Below are 27,267 nucleotides of genomic sequence, written 5' to 3' on the forward strand. Positions count from 1 at the left end.
CAGGTCCTCCTCCATTCCCCATCTATCCCCCTACATGGTCTCTCAGCGCCCCCTGCAGATCCCCCCTACTCCCCCATCCATCTCCTCACGAGGTCTCAGCTCCCCCTGCAGGTCCTCCTCCATTCCCCATTCATCCCCCCACGTGGTCTCTCAGCGCCCCCTGCAGGTCCTCCTCCATTCCCCATCTATCCCCCTACATGGTCTCTCAGCGCCCCCTGCAGATCCCCCCTACTCCCCCATCCATCTCCTCACGAGGTCTCAGCTCCCCCTGCAGGTCCTCCTCCATTCCCCATTCATCCCCCCACGTGGTCTCTCAGCGCCCCCTGCAGGTCCTCCTCCATTCCCCATCTATCCCCCTACATGGTCTCTCAGCGCCCCCTGCAGGTCCCCCCCACTCCCCCATCCATCTCCCCACTGGTCTCAGCACCCACTGCAGGTCACCCCCCACTCCCCCGTCCATCTCCCCTGGTGGTCTCTCAGCGCCCCCTGCAGATCCCCCCACTCCCACATCCATCTCCCCTCTGGTCTGTCAGCACCCACTGCAGGTCCTACCCCCCACTCCCCCATCCATCCCCCCATGTGGTCTCAGCGCCCCCTGTAGGTCATCCCATCCCCATCCTCTCCCCATGTTGTTCTCCCAGCGCCCCCCTGCAGATCCCCCACTCCCCCATCCATCCCCCATGTTGGTCTCAGCGCCCCCTGTAGGTCCCCCCCCACTCCCCTGTCCATCCCCCCCACATGGTCTCAGCACCCCCTGTAGGTCCCCCCCACTCCCCCATCCATCCCCCCACACGGTCTCAGCGCCCCCTGAAGGTCCCCCCCACTCCCCCATCCATCTCCCCTGGTGGACTCTCAGCGCCCCATGCAGGTTCCCCCTCCCCACTCCCCCGTCCATCTTCCCACGTGGTCTCTCAGCGCCCCCTGCAGATCCTCCCCACTCCCACATCAATCTTCCCTCTGGTCTGTCAGTATCCCCTGCAAATCCCCCCCAACTCCCCCATCCATCCTTCCACGTGGTCTCAGCTCCCCCTTCAGGTCGCCCTCTACGCCCCACTCCATCCCCCCAGGTGGTCTCAGTGCCCCCTGCAGGTCCCCCTTCACCCCTCCATCCATCTCCCCACATGGTCTCTCAGCGCCCCCTGCAGGTCCTCCTCCATTCCCCATCCATCCCCCAACGTGGTCTCTCAGCGTCCCCTGCAGATCCCCTCACTCCCCCATCCATCTCCCCTGGTGGACTCTCAGCGCCCCCTGCAGGTCCCTCTCCACTCCCATCCATCTCCCCTCGTGGACTCTCAGTGCTCCCTGCAGGTGCCCCCCAACCCCCATCCATCCCCCCTGGTGGTCTCAGGGCCCCCTGTAGGTCCCCCCCCACTCCCTCATCCATCCCCTCACGTGGTCTCAGTGCCCCCTGCAAGTCACCCTCCACTCCCCCATCCATCTCCCCACGTGGTCTCTCAGCGCCCCTGCAGGTCGCCCCTCCACTCCCCTTCCATCCCCCCACGTGGTCTTCAGCCGCCCCTGCAGGTCGCCCTCATCCCCCCTCCATCCCCCAACGTGGTCTCAGCGCCCCCTGCAGGTCCTCCTCCACACCGCCCCCTCAGCTCCCCCCTAGTCTCAGTGCCCTTTGTAGGGCTCCCTCCACTCTCTTCATCCATCCCCACTGGCCATTGTCTCTGCACTACCTGAAGCCCCCCCAACCCGGCAGCTCTCACCTCCTCTGCCTCACTTTCTGCCTCCTCCATCATCCTCCCCCCAGGCCACGCCCCTTGCATGCTGCCCCCCTCCCCTCCCCACTCTGCGCCTGCGCACTGCCGTCTTTGACCCTCGCACCCAGTCGGCAGGCAGCAGCAGGCAGTGGCCTGCAAGCATGCGGCACGAGGCGAATTCCAGTGGGCTTGGTGGGCTGCACCTCCAGACCACGTTTCTTGGGTGAGGATCCTCGCCGCGGGGGCCAGACTCCAGCCTCCTCTGGAGGAGGAGCTGCTCCGCGTGGGCGCGGGAGTGGGAGTGGGGAGGATGGCGGGAAAGGTTCCGGGGAGCTGCACCAGAGAGGTGGGGGCGGGGCCCAGCCATGGAGGGGCCAAGCTGGGAGAGGTGGTCCAGGAAGGGAAAGATGCCCCAGGCCTGGAGGGGGCATGTGGTGAGCCTGAGGCCTGAAGGCCAAGGCTGCGCGGGTAGAGGCCCTAGGCCTGAAGCCTCCATGGCTCAAAGGGTGCTCAGTCTGTGATTGTGCCCTGGTAGGAAGCTGGTTCACGCCACCCTTCTGTACCTGGAATGTGCGTTTGCTGAAAGCCTGGCCAGTCTCAAGCCTTCCAGGCCTGGAATATGCATTTGCTGAAAGCTTGCCCAGGCTCAAATCTTTTGGTTCTAGAATCTTCTAGACAAACACCTACCTTAGCCTAAATCCTGCTTAGCTTCAGCCCCTTCTCAGCCTAGGCTGAGTTAACTTAGTCCTGACTCATGTGAGCCCCCAAGTCTTTGGGGGCTGGAACCTTATGGGGCCTTGATCAGCACCAAAGCCTGCAAGGCTGGACCCCCCACTGTTTCCACCCAGACAGGCTTGCTTCTTTCTCTGACAGAGGCGGAGTCATAATGGCAGGGGCTGAGCTCTCTGTCCCCCCTGAGCAGTTCACCCAAATCAAAGAACCAGAGTTGATACCAGACAGGGCCCTGGAGGAGGAGGAGGAAGAGGAAAATGACGGGGTGTGCCGAGTAAAGGAACAGCCTGACTCTGCGGGTTTGGAGGTGGAGAGTGTTCAGGGGCCCCTCCAGACCACGATCCTGGAGGAGGTGCCAGAGCTGGTGCTGACTGCCCCGGAGGAGAGCGAGAAGCACATCCTGACCCTGCAGACCGTGCACTTCCCCTCGGAAGAGGCTGAACTGCAGGACCTCAGCTGGCTGGATCCCCAGCAGGAGGACGAGATGCAGGTGATGGTGCACCAGGCTGATAGTGGGGTGCAGTCGCTGGTGTGGTTCGGGGAGGTGGCCCAGCAGAGCCTGCACCAGTGTGTCCTCAATGTCCAGGAGGAGGTATACTCGCTGCAGGAGATGGAGGTGATGCAGTTTCAGCTTCTGGAGGAGAATGTGACCGGGGCCGGTGAAGACTATAAGTCTGCAATGAGCCTGGAAGAAAGCACTGGATCCATAAAGGTACACCTGGTTTTAAGAAAAGGAAGGGGGAGCCAGAAAACTATTTTTTAGAGTTCTCCTTCCCTGGGTTGGGAAGATCCCTCAGAAAGGCATGGCTACCCATCCCTGGTGGCTTAGACGGTAAAGCATCTGCCTGCAGTGCGGGAGACCCAGGTTCAATTCCTGGGTTGGGAAGATCCCCTGGAGAAGGAAATGGCAACCCACTCCAGTACTCTTGCCTGGAAAATTTCAAGGACTGAGGAGCCTGGTGGGCTATAGTTCATGGGGTCGCAAAGAGTCGGACATGACTGAGCAACTTCACTTCACTTTCACCCATTCCTGTACTCTTGCCTGAAGAATCCCATGGACAGAGGAGCCTGGCGGGCTATAGTCCATGGAGTCGCAGAATCAGAAATGACTGAGTGACTAACTTGTGCACTGTTACATATGGACAAGCAGTTTAAATTTTGTATTTTGAACACAGGGACTTCTCAGGTGGTCAGTGGTTAAGACTTCTCATTTCAGTGCAGGGGGTGCAGGTTTGATCCCTGTAAACTAAGATCCCATATGCCTTATGGCCAAGAAACCAAAACATAAAACAGAAGCAATATGTTAACAAATTTAATAAAGACTTAAAAAATGGTCCACATCAAAAAAAAAAAAACTTAAAAAAAAGATAAAATCAAACACAATAAAAATATGTTCCAGAAAAATCATGGAGGAACTTGTGCAGTTTTTTTAGAGTTTAAGAATATGATAAGATCCGTTGAGTTTTTAAACTGTGTTAATGTTCCATTCAAACCCTTGATGCTTAATAATTACAGTTTAAGCATTTTGGTTGCAACGGACAATTTTCTGTACTTTTTTGTGTTTTCCTCTTTGGATTTTATGGTTTCATCAAGGCAAAGAGTTAAACCAGGCTGTAATTAACAGTATTGTACTTGTTTGAATACTTGTTTTTCTGCATTAGTTCCAGAAAGGTCAGGAAGAGGAACAGCTGCTCGCTGAAGGTGGATTCAGTGAAAATACAGAAGAGCATTTTTTTCTTGTGGAAGCAAGGCCAGGAGATGAAGGAAGAGATGAAATCGTTCTGACATTTTCAAACTTAAATATGGAAGAACAAAAAGAGAAACCTGAACTGGATCAAGCACACCTTGAAAAACCCAGCACTACGAAAAATCAAAAAAAGGCAAAGGGTAGGCCAGTTCATTTGGTGCAAGAAGCTCTGCAAACAACAGGGCAACTGATTCTCTTTAGTGGGGGAGATGGCAATTTGAGTTTGTAGTGGTTGCTTTAGTCGTCTTCAGAATGGCAGGAAATTTTGAACTCTGTATTGTGAATCAAAAGCAAAAGAGTTTTGGGTTTTGTGACCAAATGTTTTAAAAGCATAGTACAGAGACTCCCTTCTACTTAGGTGCACTTAAATAGAAGTTTGGATTTCCAAGGTGGCTCAGTGGTAAAGAATCTACCTGCTAGTGCAGGAGACTTGAGTTTGAGCCCTGGGTTGGGAAGATGCCCTGGAGGAGGAAACAGCAACCCACTCCAGTATTCTTGCCTGGGAAATCCCCTGAACATAGGAGCCTGGCAGGTACAGTCCATGGGGTTGCAAAGAGTCGGAAACGACTTAGTGACTAAACAACAGCAACAGATAGAAGTTTGGGCCCCATCTGCTCCCTAGTTTGCAGCCCTGGGGGTTGAGAGGTCTGATGGAGACCAAAGCAAGTGTCCATCTGACAGATGGACAGAGTGATGCCCAGAAGACAGCCAAGATATCATCTTCTAAGGGGAGGGGATGTTTAGGTGAGGCTAGAAAAGAAGATAAACCTGACCCTCAAAAATTATTTGTTCAGGTTTTTAAAAAGTTTAGTTTCTCTTTTATCTAAATCAAGAGATTTCACCCTTGAAATTTCAACTTTAAGCTCTTTTATAAAAAGCTGTATCTGGCCACCCTTGGCTATTTCCTCCTTCTAGCAACAGTTGGTCAGGGCTAAAAAGTGATTCAGTTTAGAAAACCACACTGCCACCACTGTCCCTTCTTACTTGTGGTTAGCATCATCTCAAAGTATTTTGCAATTTCTTCTTTGACCCATTGGTCCTTTAGGAGTGTATTGTTTAACTTCTATATATTTGTGAATTTTCCAAATTTCTTTCTTTTATTGATTTCTGACTTCAGTCTGTGATGGTCAAAGGGCAGATTATTTCTTTCTTTTAAAATTAATTGACACTTGTTTTCTGGTTTACCCTATTGTCTTTACTGGAGAAGGTTCCATATACACCTGTGAAGAATGTATATTTTGCTCTTGTTGAGTGGAGTGTTCATAGAAGTCTATTCTGTCAAATAGGTTTATGTTGAGTCTTCTGTTTCCTTGATGATATTTTGTCTAGGTGTGCTCTTCATGGTTGAAAGTGGGTTGTTGAAGTCTCCAACTGCTATTGAAGGCTCTCTTCCTACCTTCAATTCTTTCAGTTTTAGCTTCAAGTATTTGGGGGACTTATTATTAGGTGCATGTGTGTTTATAATTGTTATATCTTCAGGATGATTTGACTCTTTTACTGTTACATTATGTTCTTTTTAAAAAATGCTTACTTATTTATTTTTGGCTGCAAGGGCTTTTCTCTAGTTGCAGCAGAGCTGGGACTACTCTCTAGTTTCGATGCGCAGGCATCTCATTGCAGTGGCTTCTTTTGTTGTGGAGCACAGGATCTAGGGCATTCGGGCTTTAGTAGTTGTGGCACATGGGCTTAGTTGCTCTGCAGCAGGTGGGATCTTCCCTGGATCAAGGATCGAGCCCCATGTCTCCTACATTGGCAGGTGAATTCTTTCCTGCTTCCGGGAAGCCCTACATTAAGTTCTTATCTGTCTCTGGTAACAGTTTTTGTCAGAGTCTATTTCATCTATTAGTATAGCCACCCAGCTATACTATTCTTTTGGTTACCATTTGCATGGAGTGTCTTGTTGGGTCACCACGTTAGGTTGAAAAAAAAAGGATGTACCAAGTTACTTTCATGTATTTAAATGGAATTTGAACACCTAAAGAAAAATGTTTACAAGCACATAAATGTCGTCTCTCCCTCCTGCAGAAGTAAAACAAACCTTCCATTGCAACTTGTGCAAGTTCACCTCTTCTAGAATTTCGAATTTCAATCGTCATGTGAAAATTCACAGCACTGAAAAGCCCCACGTGTGTCACCTTTGTCTGAAAGCTTTCCGTACAGTTACCCTCCTTCGGAACCATGTCAATACCCATACAGGTAAACAGCTGAGGGGGGCCTTTCCCTTGCAGGATGCGTTGAGGCTTGTGTAAGAAGGCAAATCCACCAGTTTCTATATTAAAATGGTGTCTTTTTTTAGACTTTAGTTTTGTCTTTTTTTCTTCCACTTTGGTTAAAAACTTTGGATGGTCCAAAAATTTTTCTCATATCTCTCTGGAGCATTTGGTTTAAAGAGCCTCTTCTGAATTTTTAAAGCATTTTGAGACTGAGTATCATTTATACATTATAATTGCCTTAAAAAATTGTTGTTAAATCTTGTTTGAAAGAATAAACTGTGTGATTTTACAGGAACCAGGCCCCACAAGTGTGGTGATTGTGACATGGCGTTTGTCACCAGTGGAGAACTCACCCGGCACAGACGTTATAAACACACTCACGAGAAGCCCTTTAAGTGTTCCGTGTGCAAGTATGCTAGTGTAGAAGTAAGTTCACTCTTTGTACTTAGTGTCTCATTAAGAAGTTTCTGTAAATCAAACTGGTAATAGAATCTCTTTCAATATCTCATTCTTGTTTCTAAATTTAATTTTTAAAACATGATTTCTTTTTTTTTCTTTGATACCAACTAGTGAAAGTAATATATTATGGTGTACAGATGACAAGTAATCTATGGTCCTTGAGAAATAATTCTCATATTTGTTTAAACATTCTACCCAGCATTCCATGCAGCACTCATTCCACAAAATCAAAATGTATTTGCTGTAACACAGAACACAGACCCGGTTTGAATTTTTGCTGAAATCTTTGAGCTTTCCTCAGTGGTACTTGGTTCCGTGCAAAGCAACTTGCTTAAAGATTTAAACATGGCCATTTCTGCTCTTAAGGACAGAGAACACCTTTTTCCATCTTCAATTTTGTCATGATCATTTCAATTAGATTGGTTTATTTATGCCTTCCAGAAAACTGAGCTCATCCTCAGTGAAATGACAGCAGAAGAGTACAGTTACTCTTTAGATTTTTTATTGACTTATTTTTATTTTTGTCTGTGCTGGGTCTTCGTTGCTACACGCAGGTTTTGCAGTGAGTGGGGGCTACTCTCTAGTTGTGGAGCAATAGTCTCTAGGGCGTGTGGGCTTCAGTAATTGCGGCTCCTGGGCTCTCGAGCACAGGCTTAGCAGTTGTGGCTCACAGACCCAGCTGCTCCGCTGCATGTGAGATCCTCCGAGACCAGGGATCAAACCAGTGTCCCTCGAATTGCGAGGCAGATTCTTAACCACTGGACCACAGTTACTTTTGAATGTCACTTTTCTGCAAGTTTTAAGGACTTCACTGTCCAGTACAGCACATGCTGGGTCCTGAGCCCATTGGGCAAGGAAAAGACACTGGAACTCAACTAAGCCAAAGGGGACAGTGAAAGTTTAAATGCAGTAGTGATGCAACTGTGTTTCATCAACTAGGAAATTTCACAGACAGTGTCAGAATTTGATTCCAAAAATAATTTTTTTTTTTTTGCTATTACTATTTTTAAAAATTGTTTCTCATCTGAGTTAAAGGTTGTAACTGTATAATGAAAATGTAACCAAAAGAATGTGTGGGGTCCAGCTGCTCGCCACTCAAAAGCCAATAAACAGGCCAGGTTGGTGGAAAGGAAAGTTTGATTTATTTCAGGTGCCAGTGTAGCTCAGTCAGTAAAGAATCTGCCTGCAGTGCAGGAGACCCAAGTTCGATTCCTGGATTGGGAAGATCCCCTGGAGAAAGAAATGGCGACCCACTCCAATATTCTTGCCTGGACAATCCCGTGGACAGAGGAGCCTGGCAGGCTACAGTCCACGGGGTCACAAGAGTCAGACAAGACTTAGCAACTAAATAATCACCACCAGCAACTTGGGGGAGAGGGTGGCGGACATCTGTCCAAAGGCCAACTCCTCCCGCCCCGACAAGCAGAGGGTGAGAGCCTTTATAGACAGAATTGGCTGGGGGGGAGCTACAGGCAGAAACAGCAGTCATCTGTAACAATCATCTTCAAATTGGTCATCACTGGTCAGACTAGCATCATCTTGGTTGTTTTAGGTACAGTTAATCTTCAGTTCCAGGGTCCCTTTGTTCCCAGTTCTTTGAGGCCAGTTCTCAGAACTCTGGCAGAATTCTCAGAATTCTCATGTCCTGGGTGCCGTCTGGTCTTCATGTAGTTAACTTTCCCACCTGGTGTTTTAGTATCTGTAAGACAGTTCACAGGATATGGCCTAGAATATTATCTATAGCCCTTGAGAAAGAACTAAAGGTCCTTCACTATGCTTAATGAAAACATCATTATTATTGAGTCTTTTTTGACTTTGTTTTTCATTTATTTCAGCATTTCTCACTCTCTGGTTGAACTTATTCTTTGACTAAAGTTTTCCACAGACGAAAGGCAGGCAGAGAACGTGTTGCGGGGGCGGGGGGGTGGGGCGCAAGGACCATAGGATCCTGAAAGTGTGAGTCGCTCAGGTGTCTGACTCCTTGTGACCCCCATAGACTGTAGCCCCCCGGGTCCTCTGTCCATGGAATTCTCCAGGCAAGAATATTGAAGTGGGTTGCCTTTCCCTTCTCCAGGGAATCTTCCCAAGCCAGGGATCGAACCCGGGTCTCCTGCATTGCAGGCAGATTCTTTACTGTCTGAGCCACTAGAGAAGTATGGGCTCCTGCTCCATTTCAAGAACACAAATGGGGGGTTTCACAGAATGAAGCCATCTGAGGGTCGTAAGCGTGGCGTGGACTTTTGGTTGCTGTCCTGCTGGTTCTCAGCACACACTTCCCAGGTTCGCTGAGACCCGTCTCTGGGGTTGGCCTCAACACCGACCCTCTGCTGCCACCTTCACCTTGTTGTTGGTTGGTTTTTTTTTTTTTTCTTTGCACTTTCGAAGTGTAGCATGCTGGTCTGCTCTAAGGAGGAGTAGCCCAATTCCCCTGTCTGACATCACCCCTATACCCAAGTGCCAGCAGGAGTGAGCCAGGCTGGGGTACAGGTATAGCAGCTTCTGAACTCCCCTCTCTCCTTATCTCACGTTCATAGCCGTCCAGAGAAGGTTTACACACAGCCTTCTTTGATGGGCTTCTCCGGTGGCTCAGGCAGTAAAGAGTCTGCCTGCAGTGCAAGAGACCTGGGTTCGATCCCTGCGTCAGGAAGATCCCCTTGAAAAGGGAGTGGCTACCCACTCTAGTATTCTTGCCTGGAGAATCCCATGGAGAGAGGAGCCTGGCAGGCTACAGTCTATGGGATCACAGAGTCGGACACGCCTATGTGACTAACACTCTTCTTTGATCAGTCACACCATTCAAACTTTTCATGCTATGATTTTAAAAGTTCTTTTTGTTTTGCTTTCTGGTACACTCAAAGATATCTTTTTTTCTCCTAAAAATCTAAGCTGGGACTTCCCTGGTGGTGCAGTGGATAAAGAATCAGCCTGCCAATGCAGGGGTTCAATCGCTGGTCTGGGAAGGTCCCACAAGCCACAGAGCTACTGAGCCCATGGCCACAACTACTGAGCCCGCGTGCCGCAACTCCCGAAGCCTGTGTGCCAAGGGCCTGTGCTCTGCAACCAGAAAAGCCACCGCAACGAGAGGCCGACTCACCGGAACGAAGAGCAGCCCCCACTCACTACAACTGGAGAAAGCCTGCCACAGCAGCGAAGACCCAGTCCAACCAAAAATAAATACATAGAAATGAAAACCTAAAAGCTGAATTTTCTTTGGTTTGGCTCTTGTTTTCCAAGTCTTCCTCTGTTCTAGAATGTTCTTCAGGCTTGTGTGTAGTTGCCACACATTAGGGAACCCAGCCCAGTGCAGCCCTCCTAAGATTACAAAGAGGCTGCTCAAGCATCCTCTGACATCTGTATTCCAGGCATGGGTGATTACCTTCTGTTCTACTAAAGGTAGATAAAGGCCCAAAATAAGTGATTACAGAGTAAGAACAGTTCTTGAAGGTAATAAAGTAGGCAAAAAAAAAAAGATCAAATGAGAGGCGTGTCTGCCTTTTAACTGAGTAAGATGCATACATTCTAATCAAATTAGAATGTAGTGTATTTTTTTTCTACTTAAAAGTTACTTTTCTTCTACTTAAAAGTTACTTCTCTGGTGGTACAGGGAATAAGAATCTGCTTGCCAATGCAGGGGACCGTGGGTTCGATCAATCTCTGATCTGGGAAGATTCCACATGCCACAGAGCAACTAAGCCGATGCGTCACAGCTACTGAAGGCTGAGCACCTAGAGCCCATGCTCCGCAGCAAGAGAAGCCACTGCAATGAGGAGCCCGTCCACAACTGGAGTAGCCCTCGCTCTCTGCAACTAGAGAAAGCCCACACGCAGCAAGAAAGACCCAATGCATTCACAAATAGAATAAATAATTTTTTTAAAGTTACTTCTCACGGAGAAGCTACTGCCACGTGGAACCTATTCTTTTGTTAAAAGGTAGTTTTTTGACTGCTCCAGTCGTTAGTTGCGGCCCACGGAATCTTCAGTCTTCGCTCGGGTTATGGCATGTGGGATCCAGTTCCCCGACGAGGGATCGAACCTGGGCCTCCTGCATTGGGAGCGTAGAGTCCTAGCCACTGGACCACCAGGGAAGTCCCTGGAACCTCTTCTTAATTACCAAGAAGGCTTTCCTCCATCCCTGGGCTGTTTAGAGTCCACAGGACTTGGAGCTGTGAATTGCCTCCAACAGATGCAGGTCCATTCAAGAGCTCTTGTTTCAAGTTTCTCTATTTATACAAACAATAGTTTTGTGGCCTCCGTGCTTCTGCAGCATAATCTAAACTTTGCCACTTTTGAGAGGATGTTGCTTTAGAAATGAAAATAAAATCATGTTTGTGCTGAGCATCTGGATTTCCATCTTCTCTGGCAAAGAGAAGCTGAAGATGAGAGTCTCTTGATCCTCCCGCTCATTATCGCCCAAGGATCTCGGCGCATACAACTCAGAGGAAGGACACCGTCCAACCCAGAGAGGAAAATGAAAGGCTTAGCATGTTTTCCAGGGTGTGAAATGGGCTCTGATGTTAACGTTGGGCTCATTTACATATCTTTTATAATGCTGCTTCATTTCAAGAGTCCACAGGTTTGACGTTTCCATTGCAATAAATATCTTTCAATTGTTTACCAGGCAAGCAAGTTGAAGCGCCACATCCGCTCGCACACGGGTGAGCGCCCGTTTCAGTGCTCCCTCTGCAGCTATGCCAGCAAGGACACCTACAAGCTGAAGCGGCACATGAGAACACATTCAGGTAGGAGTTTCTCCTGCTCAAGGCCAATTAGGTAAAGCATTGCTTTCTCTAAGGGCTTCCCGGGTGGCGCTAGTGGTAAAGAACCCGCCTGCCAGTGCAGGAGACACGAGAGATGCGGGTTCCATCCCTGGTTCAGGAAGATCCCCTGGAGGAGGGCATGGCAACCCACTCCAGTATCGTGCCTGGAAAATCCCATGGACAGAGGAGCCTGGCGGGCTATAGTCCATAGGGTCGCAAAGAATTGGACACGACTGGGCGACTGAGCACAGAGGCATGCGTGGGTCTTGAACCATGAGCAGCCACCGGATGTTAGGAGAGTCGCTCCCTCTGGCCCACTGTCCACACAACTGGATGTGACGTCCAGCTTGATTTAGGAATCTTGTGCTCATTGGAGAGTCAAACATAGGATGAAGGAGCTGAAAAGGGAATACTGGGGGAAAGAAAGGCTTTCAGCTCCAGGTATCTTTTGGGGAGCACCAGGGTTTTCGGGATGGAGCCCCTCAGCGGAGGGTCACTGTTGTCCTCCGTGTCCCAGGTGAGAAGCCCTACGAATGCCACATCTGCCATGCCCGCTTCACCCAGAGCGGGACCATGAAGATGCACATCGTGCAGAAGCACAGTGAGAATGTCCCCAAGTACCAGTGCCCGCACTGCGCCACCATCATCGCCAGGAAGAGCGACCTGCGTGAGTGTCTGGCGTCCGGAACGTCCTTTATTGTATTTTTTCATTGGCATGTAGTTGCTTTAGGCTTTTCACCAGTTCCCTAGTGGCTCAGACGGTAAAGAATCTGCCTGCAATGCAGGAGCCCTGGGTTCAATCCCGGGATCAGGAAGATCCTCTAGAGAAGGAAATGGAAACCCATGCCAGTATTTGTGTGTGGAGAATCCCATGGACAGAGGAGCCTGGCAGGCTACAGTCCATGGGGTTGCAAGACTCGAATATGACAGAGACAAAGACTTTCACTTTTCATAGCTGCTTTACAGTACAACGTGCATCAGCTACATGTGTACATATATCCCCTGCTTCTTGAGCCTCTCTCCCACCCCGCCCCATCCCACCCCTCTAGGTCACCACAGAACCCTGAGCTGAGCTACCTCTGCGGTACAGCGTCTTCCCACTAGCTATGTTTTACATATGATAGCGTATACATGTCAGTGCTACTGACTTCTTTTGGCTTCACTGTGTGCAGCTCTGGGAAACCTGAGGAGCCCTAGACTTGATGCCAGGGAGGCAGTAGGATTCAAGAACTGCTCCTGGGGCTGGTTGGTGTTTTTTTTTCCAGCGGTCCTATGGTGCCATCTTGTGGCTGTATCACATAACTGCAGTTTCAGAGTTTGGTCCAGGTCCACTTTAGGTGCACAGATGAGCTCTCACAGGCATTTGAGCTCATAATGGGCTTCTTCCGGGTGTTACTTGGCTCCATACTGGGTGTGTTTTTTCACAAATGACGAAGGGGATCAGAGACAGAAAGCGAACTTACCCCAGAGTCCCGTGACCAGGATGCCAGGATATGGCCTCGTTGCAGGTTCTGAATCTTTTATCAGTGTTCCGTCCAGTGACACTCAGCAAGCTTTTCTTAAGCCACTGCTGTGACCCTGAAACGTTATGGGAACTAAAGGTACAAAAGTAAGAAGTGGGACATGGTTCTTCCCATAAGGAACTTGCTTCAGTGAAAGAGTCCTCTTCCTATGACATGAAATGCTCATTGTGACCAGGTAAACCATCATAACAGAGGAGGCACCTTGAGCAGCTCTGAGTGCTGGGTTGAGAGCTGGGATCATATGCCACCTTCAGGGGAAACTGGTTGTAGTTGGTGTCAGGGGTGGGGGACAGGGAGAGTGAGTGAGCCAGTCTCTCTCCTTTGTTCCAGGGTTCCTGGTCCCTTAGTTTCCACTGCCTCTGTCCTCTTCCTAAAACATATAACACTGTGATGCTCAGAATATGCCAGCAGAGATAGAGTCCCGTTTGCCTAGAGAAATTCTACAGACGAGAGACACTATTTTGAAAACATTTCTGAAAGGGTAAAGGTGTTTAGTGAAGGCTTAGCTTTTATTTTTCATTCAAAATCTTTGTCAGTTGCAAAACACAGCCCAGCAGGACCTTGTAGGGCGTGAATCATGAGCCAGTTGCCAAGAAGGAACATTTTCGACACCACCACCAAGAAATACAGGCTGTGGCCCATCTGAGTCAGTGACACCCTCCATACATGTCATGAGATGCTCTATAAACAAGCTCAGCCTTCCTTCTTGTTTCTGTGCTGCTGCCGCTAAGTTGCTTCAGTCGTGTCCGACTCTGTGCGACCCCATAGACGGCAGCCCACCAGGCTCCCCCATCCCTGGGATTCTCCAGGAAAGAATACTGGAGTGGGTTGCCATTTCCTTCTCCAATGCCTGAAAGTGAAAAGTGAAAGTGAAGTCGCTCAGTCGTGTCTGACTCCCAGCAACCCCATGGACTGCAGCCTACCAGGCTCCTCAGTCCATGGGATTTTCCAGACAAGAGTACTGGAGCGGGGTGCCATTGCCTTCTCCGTCTTGTCTCTATAGGAGATACCAAACTCTTTAAATGACTGAGTCGGCACACCTGGTGTGTGTACCTCCACCCAACAGTTGTTGACTTTAGTTTAGCCTCTGACACTAAGGATCACAAAGCCAACTCGCACTAGACTCAGTTGACAAGACTATCTTAGAGTGTGTCTGTCAATTACGACATAGGAAAAATCAGAAGATTGACATCTCTGGGCTTTTAAGTCAGAATACAGAGGTTAGGGACTTCCCTGGTGGTCCAGTGGTTAACACTCAGAGGTCCCAATGCAGGGGGCCCAGGTTTGATCCTTGATCAGAGAACTAGATCCTGCATGCCCCAACTAAGACCTGGTGCAACCAAATAAATATATATATTTTTTAATTACACAAAAATGCAGAATTTATATCTTTGTTATATAAAACCATCCTAGGCGACACATTGGTAAAAACCCGCCTGCCAATACAGGAGACGCAAGACACAGGTTCTATCCCAGAATCGGGAAGATCCCTCGGAGAAGGAAATAGCAACCCACGCCAGTATTCTTGTCTGGGAAACCCTCTGGACAGAGGAGCCTGGTGGGCTACAGTCCATAAGGTTGCAAAGAGTCGGACACAATCAGCGTGTGCACGGACATGCACATAAAACCATCTTAACATTATCCTAAAAATCCACCCACATAGTAAGGTTCTCCAAGTGCTTTGTTTAATGAACATGTTGGGTCCGATATGTCCTACCTTATGTACTTAACTCCATGAGAAATATTAGCATGAGATGTCAGTACACTGTGCATTTAAAGCAGCCGTTTTCAGCTGAGAATGACTTTACAGCTGGGGAGGTGGGCATTTGGCAGTACCTGGAGGCACTTTGGTGGTCACCCTCGGGAGGAAGGGATTCAACTGGTGCTAGAGGGTGGAGGCCAGCATTTTTGCTAAACATACATCCTGCAGCACCCAGGAGGCCCCCACCCTGCCCAGGAAAACATCAGCCAGCTTCAAGTGTTACTACCAGCAGACCCCATTCTATTGCACTTTGCTTTATTGTGCTCCTCAGAAGCTGTGTTTTTTACACATTGAACGTTTGTGGCAACCCTGCATTGAGCAAGTCTATTTGCACCATTTTTCTCCAGCTGCATTTGTTCACTTCTTGTCTCTTGTTATCACATTTTGGTATAAATCTCACAATATTTCAAATCCTCCACCAGCAAAAAGATTATGACTTACTGAAGGTTCAGATGACAATCAGTATTTTTTAAAGCAGTAAAGTAGTTTTAAATTAAAGCGTGTATCTCGTTTTTTAGACACAGTGCTACTGCACACTTAATAGACAATAGTCTAGCATAAACATAAGATTTATAGGCACTGGGAAGTAAAAACATCCATGTGTTAATAGTTGTTTTATTTGGTTATCATAGTGGTCTGAAAGGGAACCTGCAGTATCTCTGAGGTCTGCCTGTAGTTCCAAGGCTGAGAAACTCTATTTGAAGGGTAGGGGGAATCGACCTCACAGAAAATAACTTCTTGTACATGATGCTCCATGATGCTTTTAGGTGTCCATTTGCGCAACCTGCACACATATGAGACTGTAGAGATGAAGTGCCGTTACTGCCCTTCTGTCTTCCACGATCGCTACAGTCTCATCCAGCACCAGAAAACTCACAAAAATGAGAAGAGATTCAAGTGTGACTACTGCAGCTATGCCTGCAAGCAGGTACTGTGTGTGGATCAGGGACTCCGGGCAGGTGCTGGGGGGCAGGGGGAGATGGAAGAAGGGAGGGCTGGAGTTGGATTCTCTTTCACTTTGAACATATTCTGGAAAATCGTGCCTTCCATAAAAGAGACTGTTCAGAATAGCCAGAAGACAGCGGTGCGTGAGCCAAGAGTTGCTTTTACAGTGTGGGTTCAAAAGTGTGGCTCACAGACCCCTTGAGGTCCTTGAAGCCAATCAGAATCATAAGGTCAAAGTCACTGTCATTAAGTAGTTATGCTGCCAACACACTCTCCGCCCTTTCACTATGTGACGTTGGCATTGATGGTGCAAAAGCAGTGGGGCTGCCCGAACGTGCGTCAAAGCAGCCACGCCAAGCAGGACCGCTGTGTGTCTTGTTTTTTAATTAATTAATTTATTTTTGGTTGTGCCGGGTCTTTGGTGATGCGTGTGGCCTTTTTCAAGTTGTGGAAATTGGGAGCTACTCTCAAGTTGCAGCGCGTGGGTTTCTCATCGCGGTGGGTTCTCGTTGCAGCACATGGGGCTCTAGGTGCACAGGCTTAGTAGTTGCAGCACGTCAGCTCAGTCATCCCACAGCATGTAGAATCTATATTTTTGTCTTGATTCCCCAAATGAGTTACTCATATAAATCTTAGTTAAAATTTCTGGTGATTTCTTTGTTGAGAACAATGATTTTCACCACTGTGCTTTTAAATCGATATGGAGATTTGCTGTAACACCATCGGGTAATAGCCAGGAAAATGTTGAGATGCTTAACTTCCTTCGACCCCCAAATATCTGCTGAATTGAAACTCTAATGATAAGTTTTCAAGTTTACAGGATCTGTCTGCTCTTTGTAAACTCGCATCATGGCAAATAATTATAGAAATGAGGCTGCAGCTACATGAGCTCTTCTGGAGAGGAAATTGATTTCGGTTTCACTCTTCCAAGTGTGGTCTGCCTCATCCCCCCGGGAGTGAAGGACCGGCTGGGATTAATCGTGAGAACTTGGTAACCTGGTGGCAAGGACCGGGTAAGACCGTGCTTCCTAGAGGCCATACTATGCTGCATCCGTAGTAGTGCTGTGTTGAGAATGCATTGGCTTTATTTTTTCTTAAAAATGCACACATCTTTGGAGGAGGGGGGAAAGGTATGCAATTAATAATGGGTCTTCCCCAATGGCTCAGCGGGAAAGAATTTGCCTGCAATGCAAGAGATGCTGGTTCAATCCCTAGGTCAGGAAGATGCCCTGGAGGAGGAAATGGCATTTCTCCCATTCCAGTATTCTGCAGGCTACAGTCCATGAGGTCACAAAGACTCAGACAGACTGAGTGACTAAGCACACACAATAAACAATGCCTGATACTAAAAAATTGTCAGTAGCTAAGCCTGTTTGTTTTCCTTGCCTTCCAGGAACGTCATATGACAGTTCACATACGTACCCATACCGGAGAGAAGCCATTTGTCTGTCTCTCCTGCAATCAATGTTTCCGACAGCAGCAGCTTCTAAATGTGCACTTCAAGAAATACCACGATGCCAATTTCGTCCCGACTGTTTATGAATGCCCCAAGTGTGGCAAAGGTTTTTCCCGCTGGGTAAGCTCACTCAAGTCACAATAAATCCTCCTTGAAAAGATCCCGGGATCCTCCAGGCACAGTGTCACACCCAGGCAGTTTAAACCTGATTATAGAAACTTGCTAGGATTTACGATAGCATCTGTCACGCCTTAGGAAAGTGGTTATTAGTTTTTTGGAGTCATGAAGTCTTAGAAATCTTATATAAACGTGTCGTCTCCCTTCTGTGGAAAAAGACAATCCTGCAGACAGAATCTTGCAAATGGCTTTAAGGGAAGTCAGACTAAAGAACCCCTGCTTCTCAGGTAACATTTTAAAGAATTGTCCTTGTGGATTCGATTTAGGCTACTTCACATAGAGAATGCTGTTTTTCATACGTTTTGTAAATATTCTTAGATTCGTGCCATTGGTACTATGCCGAGAAATACACTTACTATTCTATTTATCATTTTTTAGATGTTGTATCTATGGCATCATGAATTACCCCCAACGTACTGGCTTAACACAACCCATATTTGTCCTGTCTCATTTTCTGTGGCTGAGGAAGTTGGGGTGGTTCTGGCTCTGGGTCTCTCATGAGTCGCAATCAGCATGTTGTCAGGGTTGTAGTCATTTGAAGGCTTGACGAGGGCTGGAGGGACCACTTCCAAGCTGGCGCTCTCAACGTGGCTTTTGGCTGGAGGCCACAGTTCCTGACCACATGGACCTCTCCACTGTGTTGCTCAAGTATCCTCATAACCAGAGCGAGTGAGAGAGAGCAAGGAGGAAGCCGTGGTGCCTTTTGTCCCTTGTCTTAAAAGTGACACGACCCTGCTTCTGTTCATTGCAAACACATCACATAATTCAGGCCCTATTCCAGGGATGGGGAATGAGTCCCTTTCGAAAGAAAGAAGTATCAATTTATGGACATTTTAAAGGCACCAGAGATGATTAGCCAGATTCCTAGATATGATGTATGCTTCACTCTAACTTTATAACAGCTTAAAATGATCTGAATTTTATTATTTTATGGAGGAAACTGTCTTTCCTCTTAAGAGACGATGGTAGGGTCATTTGTGTTTTTGGGGTAGTGTCATGGGACACTTAGAGTGTTCATGCTAACACTTTTACTTTAGAGTGTTAATGCTAAAGCTTCAGAATTCAAACAGAAGCAGTGGCAGTGCTCCAGAAACAGTGTCATTCATGCTGAGTTAAAATTGTAAAGAAGCCACAGGAAAACAGAGAAAAGAATAAGTCAGCCTCATAGACTCCTTCAGAACATATAATCGGAAGTTTTGAAACTTTTCCTCCTATTCAAGCAACTACATTGGGACTTGCGTCTAGAATGTATAAAGAACTTTTACAGCTCAATAATAAAAAGATAAGTATTCTTTTAAAAACAGGCAAAGGATCTAAGTAGACATTTCTCCAAAGAAGATATACAGATAAACCATAAGCTTATGAAAAGATTTCTCACTAAGGAAATGCAAAGCAGAATGATGGTGAGCTACCCCATGGGACAGTCATCAGGATAACTGTCATCAAAGAAGACAGATCATAAAAGATGTGGGGAGACTGGACCCTCATACACTGCTGGTGAAATTTTTAAATGATGAAGTCACCGTGTAAGATAGCCTGGCAGGTCCTCAAAAAGTTAAACATAGAGTTACCATGTAACCTGGCAATTCCACACCTAGTCGTGTAACCCAAAGAAGTGAAAACTTATGGCTACACAAAAATGTGCACACAGGCGTTCACAGCAGCATTATTCATTAAAAAGTGGAAACTCCCCAAATGTCCGTCAATAACAAACAGATAAAATGCTGCCCATCCGTTTGATAGAATATTTGCTGTTCAGTCGCCAAGTTGTGTCCAACTCTTTGGGACCCCATGGACTGTAGCACGCCAGGCTTCCCTGTCCCTCACCATCTCCCAGAGTTTGCCCAAGTTCATGTCCTTTGAATCAGTAATGCCATCCAACCATCTCATCCTCTGTCACCTCCATCTCCTCGTACCCTCAGTCTTTCCCAGCATCAGGGTCTTTTACCAGTGAGTTGACTCTTCACATCAGGCAGCCAAAGTATTGGAGCTTCAGCTTCAGCAACAGTCCTTCCAATGAATATTCAGAGTTGATTTCCTTTAGGAATGACTGGTTTGATCTCCTTGTAGTCCAAGGGACTCTCAAGACTCTTCTCAAGCACTGCAGTTCAAAAGAATCAATTCTTCAGCGCTCAGCCTCCTTTATGGTCCAAATTTCACATCCATACATGACTACTGGAAAAACCATAGCTTTGACTATATGAGCCTTTGTCCACAGAGTAATGTCTCTGTTTTTTAATATGCTGTCTAGATTTGTCATAACTTTTCTTCCAAGGAGCAAGCAGCCTTTAATTTCATGGCTGCAATCACCATTCACAGTGATTTTGGAGCCCAGGCCTATTTACAGCAGTTTCTTTTATACAGTACATCATGTCCAGCTAACAAGAAAAAATTCCAAAACATGCCAAACAGCAAAAATAAATAAATAAAAATTTGAAGAGAGTGAGCATCAGGAGGGCCAGGGACCTTGGAATTATCAAACAGGAGTTTAAAACAACTATGATTCATATGCTAAGAACTCTAACAGAAAAAATAAGCAGCATACCATGTAAGCTGAGCTGGAAATCCTAAGAAAGAACTGAAAAGAAATGCTGGAGATCAATAACACTATAACAGAAATGAAGAATGCTCTGATGAATAAAGTCAAAGAAGAACCAAATGAGTAGAGAAATATTCCAGGTTTATGGATAAGAAAATTCAGTATCATCAAGGTATCACCTATAGATTCAGTGCAATTCCCATCAAAGTCTTGGCAAGTTACTTTGTGGTTACTAACAAACTGATTCCAAGGTTTACAGAGAGAACAGAAGGCCCACAATATTGAAGGAGAAGAATAAAGTTGGGAGACTCATGCTCCCTGACTTCAAGACTTACTGTAAAGCCTTAGGGACTTCCCAGGTAGTCCAGAGGTTAAGAATCTGCCTTCCAATGCTAGGGACACAGGTTCAATCTCTGGTCGGAGAACCAAGATCCCACATGCCTCAGGGTGACTAAGCCCGGGTGTCACAGCTACTGAGCCACATACTCTATAGAGTTCCCAGGACACAACAAGGGATCCCAGGTTGCTGCAACTAAGACCCGATGCAGCCAAATAAATAAATAAACTTTTTTTTAATATACAAAATTATTAAAAAAAAAAAAAAAACTTCAGATAGTGTGATGTTGGTGCAAGAACAGACCAACAGATCAATGGAACAGAATAGAGACCCCAGAAATAGACCTCCCAAAACACAATCAGCTGATCTTTGAAAAAGCAAAAGCAAGACAATGGAGAAAAGATATTCTTTTCAACAAATGATGCTGGAGCAATGGGACACCCACATGCCGGAAAAAAAAAAAAAATCAAGATCCAGGCCTTACACTCTTCCAGAAATTAGCTCAAAATGGATCACAGACTTACAGGGTTAAAAAAAAAAAAACTGTAAAAATCTTAGAGTATAACATGGGGGGAAAGTTCTGGATGACCTTGGTATGGTGATGTCTTTATAGAAAAAACACCAAAGACATGATCCATGAGAGAAACAACTGATACAGTGGGCTTCAATAAAGTTAAAACAACTTCTGTGAAAGACTATGTCATAAGCTACATAAGCTACAAACTAGGAGAAAATATTTGCAAATGTCAAATCTGATGAAAGATTTATCAAGAATACAAAGAACCCTTAAAACTCAACCACAAGGAAATGACCCAATTAAAAAATGGACCAAGGATTTTAACAGACACCTCACTGAAGAAGATAATTGTCATTATTGTTCAGTCGCTAAGTTGAGTCTGACTCTTTGCAACCCCATGATCTGTGACACCTCAGGCGCCTCTGTCTTCCACTTCCACTAAATTCATGTCCATTGAGTCAGTGGTGCCATCCAAACATCTCATCCTCTGTTGCCCTCTTTTCCTTTTGCTTTGAGTTTTTCCCAGCATCAGGGTCTATTCCAACGAGTTGGCTCTTTGCACCAGATAGTCAAAGTACTGGAGCTTCAGCATCAGTCCTTCCAATGAATATTCAGGGTTGAGTTCTTTCTTTTAGGATTGACAAAGGTCCATCCAGTCAAAGCTACGGTTTTTCCAGTGGTCATGTATGGATGTGAGAGTTGGACTATAAAGAAAGCTGAGCCCTGAAGAATTGATGCTTTTGAACTGTGGTGTTGGAGAAGACTCTTGAGAGTCCCTTGGACTATAAGGAGATCCAACTAGTCCATCCTAAAGGAAATCAGTCCTGAATGTTCATTGGAAGGACTGATGCTGAAGCTGAAACTCCGATACTTTGACTACCTGATGCGAAGAACTGACTCATTTGAAAAGACTCTGATGCTGGGAAAGATTGAAGGTGAGAGGAGAAGGGGACGACAGAGGATGAGATGGTTGGATGGCATCACCGACTCAATGGACATGAGTTTGAGTAAACTCCAGGAGTTGGTGATGGACAGGGAGGCCTGGCGTGCTGCAGTCCATGGGATCGCAAAGAGTCGGACATGACTGAGCGACTGAACTGAACTGAACTGAGTGGTTTGATCTCCTCGCAGTCCAAGGGACTCTCTAGAGTCTTCTCCAGCACTACAATTTGAAAGCATCAATTCTTCAGCACTCACCCTTCTTTATGGTCCACTTCTCACATCTGTACATGACTACTGGGAAAACCATAGCTTTAACCAGACAGACCTTTGTCAGCAAAGTGATGTCTCTGCTTTTTAATACGCTAAGTTTGTCACAGCTTTTCTTCCAAGGAGCAAGCGTCTTTTAATTTCATAGCTGCAGTCACCGTCCTCAGTGATTATGGAGCCCAAGAAAATAAAATCTGTCACTGCTTCCACTTTTCCCCCATCTATTTGCCGTGAAGTGATGGGACTGGATGCCATGATCTTCTTAGAAAGGTACACAGATGGCAAATAAGCCTACAAAAAATTATTCCCCATCATATGTCATCAGGGAAATGCGAATTCAAACAATGCTATTTTACCGTGTGTAATAACTTGTTAGAATAAACATCATTTTGTTTAACACTTTAAAAAAAAAATTAGATGCCACGACACACCTATTGGAGCAGCCAAAATCCAGAACACTGACAACACCAGATATTGGCAAGGATGTGGAGCAACAGGAACTGTCATTCGTGAAAGTGTAAAACAGCGCAGCCACTTTGGAAGACAGCTTGGAAGTTTCCTGCAAAACTAAACGTACTCGTAGAGTACTACAGGACAGTCCAACAATTGTGTTCTTTGATATTTGCCCCCAAAGAGCTGAAAGTTTATATTTACATACAAAGCTGCTCACGGGTGTTTATAGCAGCTTTACTCATAATAGCCCAACTTGGAAGCGACCAAGGCTGCCTCGAGTAGGTGGATGGATACATAAACTGCGGTGCATCCAGACAGTGGGATGTTATTCAGTGCTAAAAGGGAATGAGCCATCAAGCCATGAAAAGACACGGAGGAACTGTACATTCTCATTAGGTGAAAGAAGCCAGTCTGAAAAGACTACAGATTGTATGATTCCCACTACATGACTCTCTGGAAAAGGCAAAACTATGGAGACAATAAAAAGATCAATGGCCTCCAAGGGTTGAGCTTGATGGAGGAATGCACAGGCACAAAACAAAGAATTTTTAGGGCAGAAAATCTCTACCTCCTTCTCAATTTTACTGAGAATGTAAAACTACTCCAAAAAAAAAAAAAAACTGTTTACATAAATGAAAGCCTATATGGATACTCAAATTCAATTTAGTTTTTAAAAAGTAGTTGAGAACAGACTAGTGGACCCAGCGGGGGAAGGGGAGGGTGGGACGAATGGAGAGAGTAGAATTGACGTATATACAATGCCGCGTGTAAAACAGTTAGTGTGAAGCTGCTATGTAGTGCAGGGAGCTCAACTCAGTGCTCCGTGATGACCTAGAAGGGTGGGATAAGGGGTGCAAGAGGGGTCCAAAAGGGAGAGGATACGTGTACACCTAGAGCTGATTCAGGCTTACCGGGTGGCTCAGTGGTAAAGAACCCACCAGTGATGTAGAAGACGCAGGAGACGCGGGTTTAATCCCTGGGTCGGGAAGATCCCCTGGAGGAGGGCATGGCAACCCACTCCAGTGTTCATGCCTGGAGATTCCCATGGACAGAAGAGCCTGGCTGGCTGCAGTCCACAGGGTCGCAAAGAGTTGGACACGACCAAGCATGCGGGCGTGCATAGCTGGTTGACTTTGCTACACGGCAGATACCAACAACACTGTAAGGCAGTCATGCTCCAATCAGAAGTCAGTGATCCACCGACTTCCTGTCTGTAACACACAGCGGGCCCTGTGTACTCCTCGAGGCAGGAAGACTGGAGTGGGTGCCAGAATGTCACCCCCGCTTCCTCCCCAGAAAGGACCCCCACTCTGGATCTGGAGTACCAGGGACCTCCTCTCTTGAGAAACGTTTCCCTGACACGAATGTTTGTTGTATTATTACACTTTGCTCTCTGGGCCCTAAATGTTGATGTGTGCGAAGTCGCTCAGTCACGTCCGACTCTGTGAATTGTAGCCTACCAGGCTCCTCTGTCCAAGGAACTCTCCAGGCAAGAATACTGGAGTGGGTTGCCATTTCCTTCTCCAGGGGATCTTCCTGACTCAGGGATCGAACCCTCACGTCTTATGTCTCATGCATTGGCAGGCGAGTTCCTTACCACTAGCGCCATCTGGGAAGCCCCAAATATCGATATGTTTACTTAAAATCTTACCCCACTTACTTTTTAAAGGCTTGATGTTTTTATTTGTTCTGTTTGTTCATCCAAAACTGGTATCGGGGTCCTTAGCCATGAACTTCGTGACGTTGTTGGGAAGTCCGTGATGTTGTTGGAAAGTTGTAGATGGAGATTTATGAACTTTCCTGGGGGTGGGAGCCATTGCTTTTATCATATTCACAGAAGAATCATTGACTCCACAAGGCTTGGTTTTACATCCATTATCACTCTATTAACCAAGGATTGGTACACTTTTTTTCTGTAAAGGGTTAGAAAGTAAATATTTTCAGCTTCGCAGACCAGTTTCTGTCCCAGCTACTTAAGTCTGCTGTTGAACCAGTATTCCAACCTCTATGAATAAGCATAAAATGGAAGAAATTTAAATAGTATTTCCCCTCCCCTGACATGTGAATCCTTCCTCCTCCTCCCCACACACCAGGACGGCCCTTAGCACCACACTGAAGTCAAAATGGAAATTAGGAGGCGTGTTTTATATAATGGACGTATTTAATGACATGCTGCCAATATCTTACTTTAGCTTATGAACTTGTCAGATAGTGTAAGTGTTCTCACTTATTTTAAATCATCCTGAGTGTTTGCTGACAAAAATATATGGTTAATAGGTCTGATATGAAAGCTCTGAGCTGCCTTTTTAACTCCAGATGTTGTATGATCTTAATACCTTCCTGGGGGAAGCTGACAGCACAGTGAAATGTACATGGTATATCATTGATTTTCATAAAATCCGGGATACAGTCTATTGAATTTTTCAAGCCTCGCTTCATAGAGTAAAAACAGTCCAGAAAAATAAATTTTGTCTTCTCACTGACTCCTATGATGTTTAAAATATTTAAAGATGAGCAGGATTTTGGCTCGACCTAAACACAACAGAAAGCAGTCTCCTTTAAAAAGTTGTCTTGTTTGTAGAAACTATGCGAGGCACGCACTCTTCCCTGCGTCCTGTCTCTTTAGCCTGGGTTTTCCAGGCCGATCCTGGCAACAATGACTTGCCCTCTGCTGTGTCGTTTCTCTCTCCCCTCCACAGAGCAACATGCACAGACACTCAGAAAAATGTAACTCCGGGCAGGAAAAGCCGGCCACCATGGAAAAAGAAACAACAATGAAGAAGCCTGCCAACCCAAGAGAGCCAGCCAAGGAAGACGGTACCTCGTTTTAAACCAACTGGGTTTTATTCCACAGTGGTTTCTGGTTGTACATTTCCCTGGGTCCTGGGAGTTACTGTGAAAGGGAACCCTAAGTGCCGACCCCAGCAGGCGCCTGGTCCTAGCAGTGTTGCTGCTGCCGCTGCAGTGGGTGGGTTGGAAAAGTGGGGTGTTGATAGCAGTGAGGAATCTGAGAGGAATGAGCCTGGGGGCCTGGTGGATCCACACCCCCGTCTCATGGGGTCCTGGCTGGACGTGTGAGCTGGGCGGTGACGTCCTTGGCCACCCTGGTGGACTGTCCCTGGGCCTCATGGAGTTGCTGGGCGCCGTGTCCATCTTCTGGAGATGCTACAGCAAATGACCATGTTGTTATTGTTTAGTCACTCAATTGTGTTCGACTCTGTGACCCCATGAACTCCAGCACGTCAGACTTCCCTGTCCTTCACTATCTCCCAGATTCTTCACTATCTCTCTCAAATTCATGTCCATTGAGTTGGTGATGCCATCCAACCATCTCGTCCTCTGCCTTCCCCTTCTCTTGCCATGAGTCTTTCCCAGCATCAGGGAAGTCGTTTCCAGCACTTCACGTCAGGTAACCAAAGTATTGGAGCTTCAGCTTCAGTATCTGTCCTTCCAATGAGTATTCCCAGTTGATTTCCTCTAGGATTGACTGGTTTGATTTCCTTGCTGTCCAGAGGACTCTCAGGAGTCTACTCCAGGACCACATTTGTACTGTTCTATAAACAGAAGGATTGCTTTCTAAAACGCTTACTGCCGTGCTAAAAATTCAGCAGTTACTTCCAAGATACAGTTGCACCACCTATCAATTTTAATTTCTCGGCTTTATTTTAAATATACCAACCCTGTGCCTTTTTCCCCAAGAAGCCACAGCCGAGGAGGTATCCCTGGTGAGTGGAGAGCTGTACCCAGAAGAGACGGTGCCCATTGACTTCATAGAAGCCAAGACCGAAGGCGAGGACCTGGAGGAAGACCTGAGCTGTGACATGATCCTAGCCTTGATGGATAAGTGATAGGAGGCAGGGTTCAGTCTCACAGCCACGGAATTCTTAAATAGAGTTACAAGGTTTTAGCACTGTGTTTGAAACAATTGAATTCATCATAGCGAATTATCATAGTTTTTTCTATAGCTTGTGGTAGTGCCTAGAATTCTTTGCCTATTTTCAACTGGATGTTGCAAAACATTGCAGATATTGGATGAAGGGCCCAAGTCCTGAATTGGAGGATAAAACCTCAAACCTATGAATTCGTTTGCTTGATGCAGACAACATGGCCCTTGATGAACGAGCAATAATTTTTGGATAAGAGTTATTTCCATCGTAGTATTGACTATTTAGTGTTTCAGCAAATAGTGTCAAACACGGGAAACTATAGGTTACATTGTACAGACCCATGATATTTCCGATATTATAAGTTTTAACACGTAGACTACTTTTGTGTCCGTTTTTTAATATAAATAAATTTCCATAAAATTTAAGGCTAAATTTAATGTAATATAATAAAATGTAATGCTTTTAGTTAGTTTTAAGTTCAACATGAAATATCTTAATGTTATTTTAAAAACTGACTAGAAATAAGAAACTTTAAACTGGAAAATGATGAGTAAATTTTTTACTTTAGTTGATGAGCAAGACTCCATTTTAGATTTTGTATTCTTTCTTCATGTCATTATTTGGCATGTATGAAACCCCTCCCCCCATTACATTCCATTATTGCTTATTAATTACTAGATCAATTGGTCACCCTTTTGTTTTGCTAAAACACTTTTGTTTATATTTTTTAAATAATTGGCAGAGAAAAAACATAAATACCCAATAATGTGAATGTGTACCTGTAAAGAATTTGTACTTTTTTAGAGCTCCCTATAATGAGTATTTCTCTTTTGCCAATTGAATTTTCCC

The 27,267-nt window shown here is 46.1% G+C and overlaps 2 protein-coding genes across 2 annotated transcripts in view; both read left to right on the forward strand.

Annotated features, from left to right (window-relative positions):
* The window catches only part of LOC122448914 (transcriptional repressor CTCFL-like), a 23,357-nt gene extending 21,200 nt beyond the window's left edge, over positions 1 to 2,157 (forward strand). Inside the window, exons 6-7 of the mRNA XM_043480570.1 lie at positions 1,513 to 1,576; positions 1,835 to 2,157. Of these exons, the coding sequence (XP_043336505.1) occupies positions 1,513 to 1,576; positions 1,835 to 2,157 (387 nt within the window). The remainder of the gene's footprint in view (positions 1 to 1,512; positions 1,577 to 1,834) is intronic.
* A 310-nt stretch (positions 2,158 to 2,467) lies between these two features.
* LOC122448369 (transcriptional repressor CTCFL-like) lies at positions 2,468 to 26,484 on the forward strand. The gene is made up of 11 exons (XM_043479629.1): positions 2,468 to 2,928; positions 3,025 to 3,150; positions 4,100 to 4,325; positions 6,211 to 6,381; positions 6,691 to 6,824; positions 11,475 to 11,595; positions 12,131 to 12,280; positions 15,666 to 15,826; positions 17,237 to 17,419; positions 25,231 to 25,348; positions 26,231 to 26,484. Exons 1-11 carry the CDS (start codon positions 2,593 to 2,595, stop codon positions 26,377 to 26,379), a joined length of 1,875 nt encoding a protein of 624 aa, XP_043335564.1. The 5' UTR covers positions 2,468 to 2,592; the 3' UTR covers positions 26,380 to 26,484.
* Positions 26,485 to 27,267: the final 783 nt, after the last annotated feature.

Source organism: Cervus canadensis, chromosome 10 (assembly GCF_019320065.1).
Source record: "Cervus canadensis isolate Bull #8, Minnesota chromosome 10, ASM1932006v1, whole genome shotgun sequence".
Lineage (NCBI taxonomy): Eukaryota > Metazoa > Chordata > Mammalia > Artiodactyla > Cervidae > Cervus > Cervus canadensis.

What these genes read in the sequence shown, in the direction of transcription:
- LOC122448369 (XM_043479629.1), top strand. Translation starts at nt 2,593, where the DNA reads ATGGCAGGGGCTGAGCTCTCTGTCCCCCCTGAGCAGTTCACCCAAATC. An exon ending in AAATCAAAAAAAGGCAAAGG is followed by an intron (nt 4,326 to 6,210) that starts GTAGGCCAGTTC and finishes TCCCTCCTGCAG; the next exon opens with AAGTAAAACAAACCTTCCAT. An exon ending in CGCCAGGAAGAGCGACCTGC is followed by an intron (nt 12,281 to 15,665) that starts GTGAGTGTCTGG and finishes TGATGCTTTTAG; the next exon opens with GTGTCCATTTGCGCAACCTG.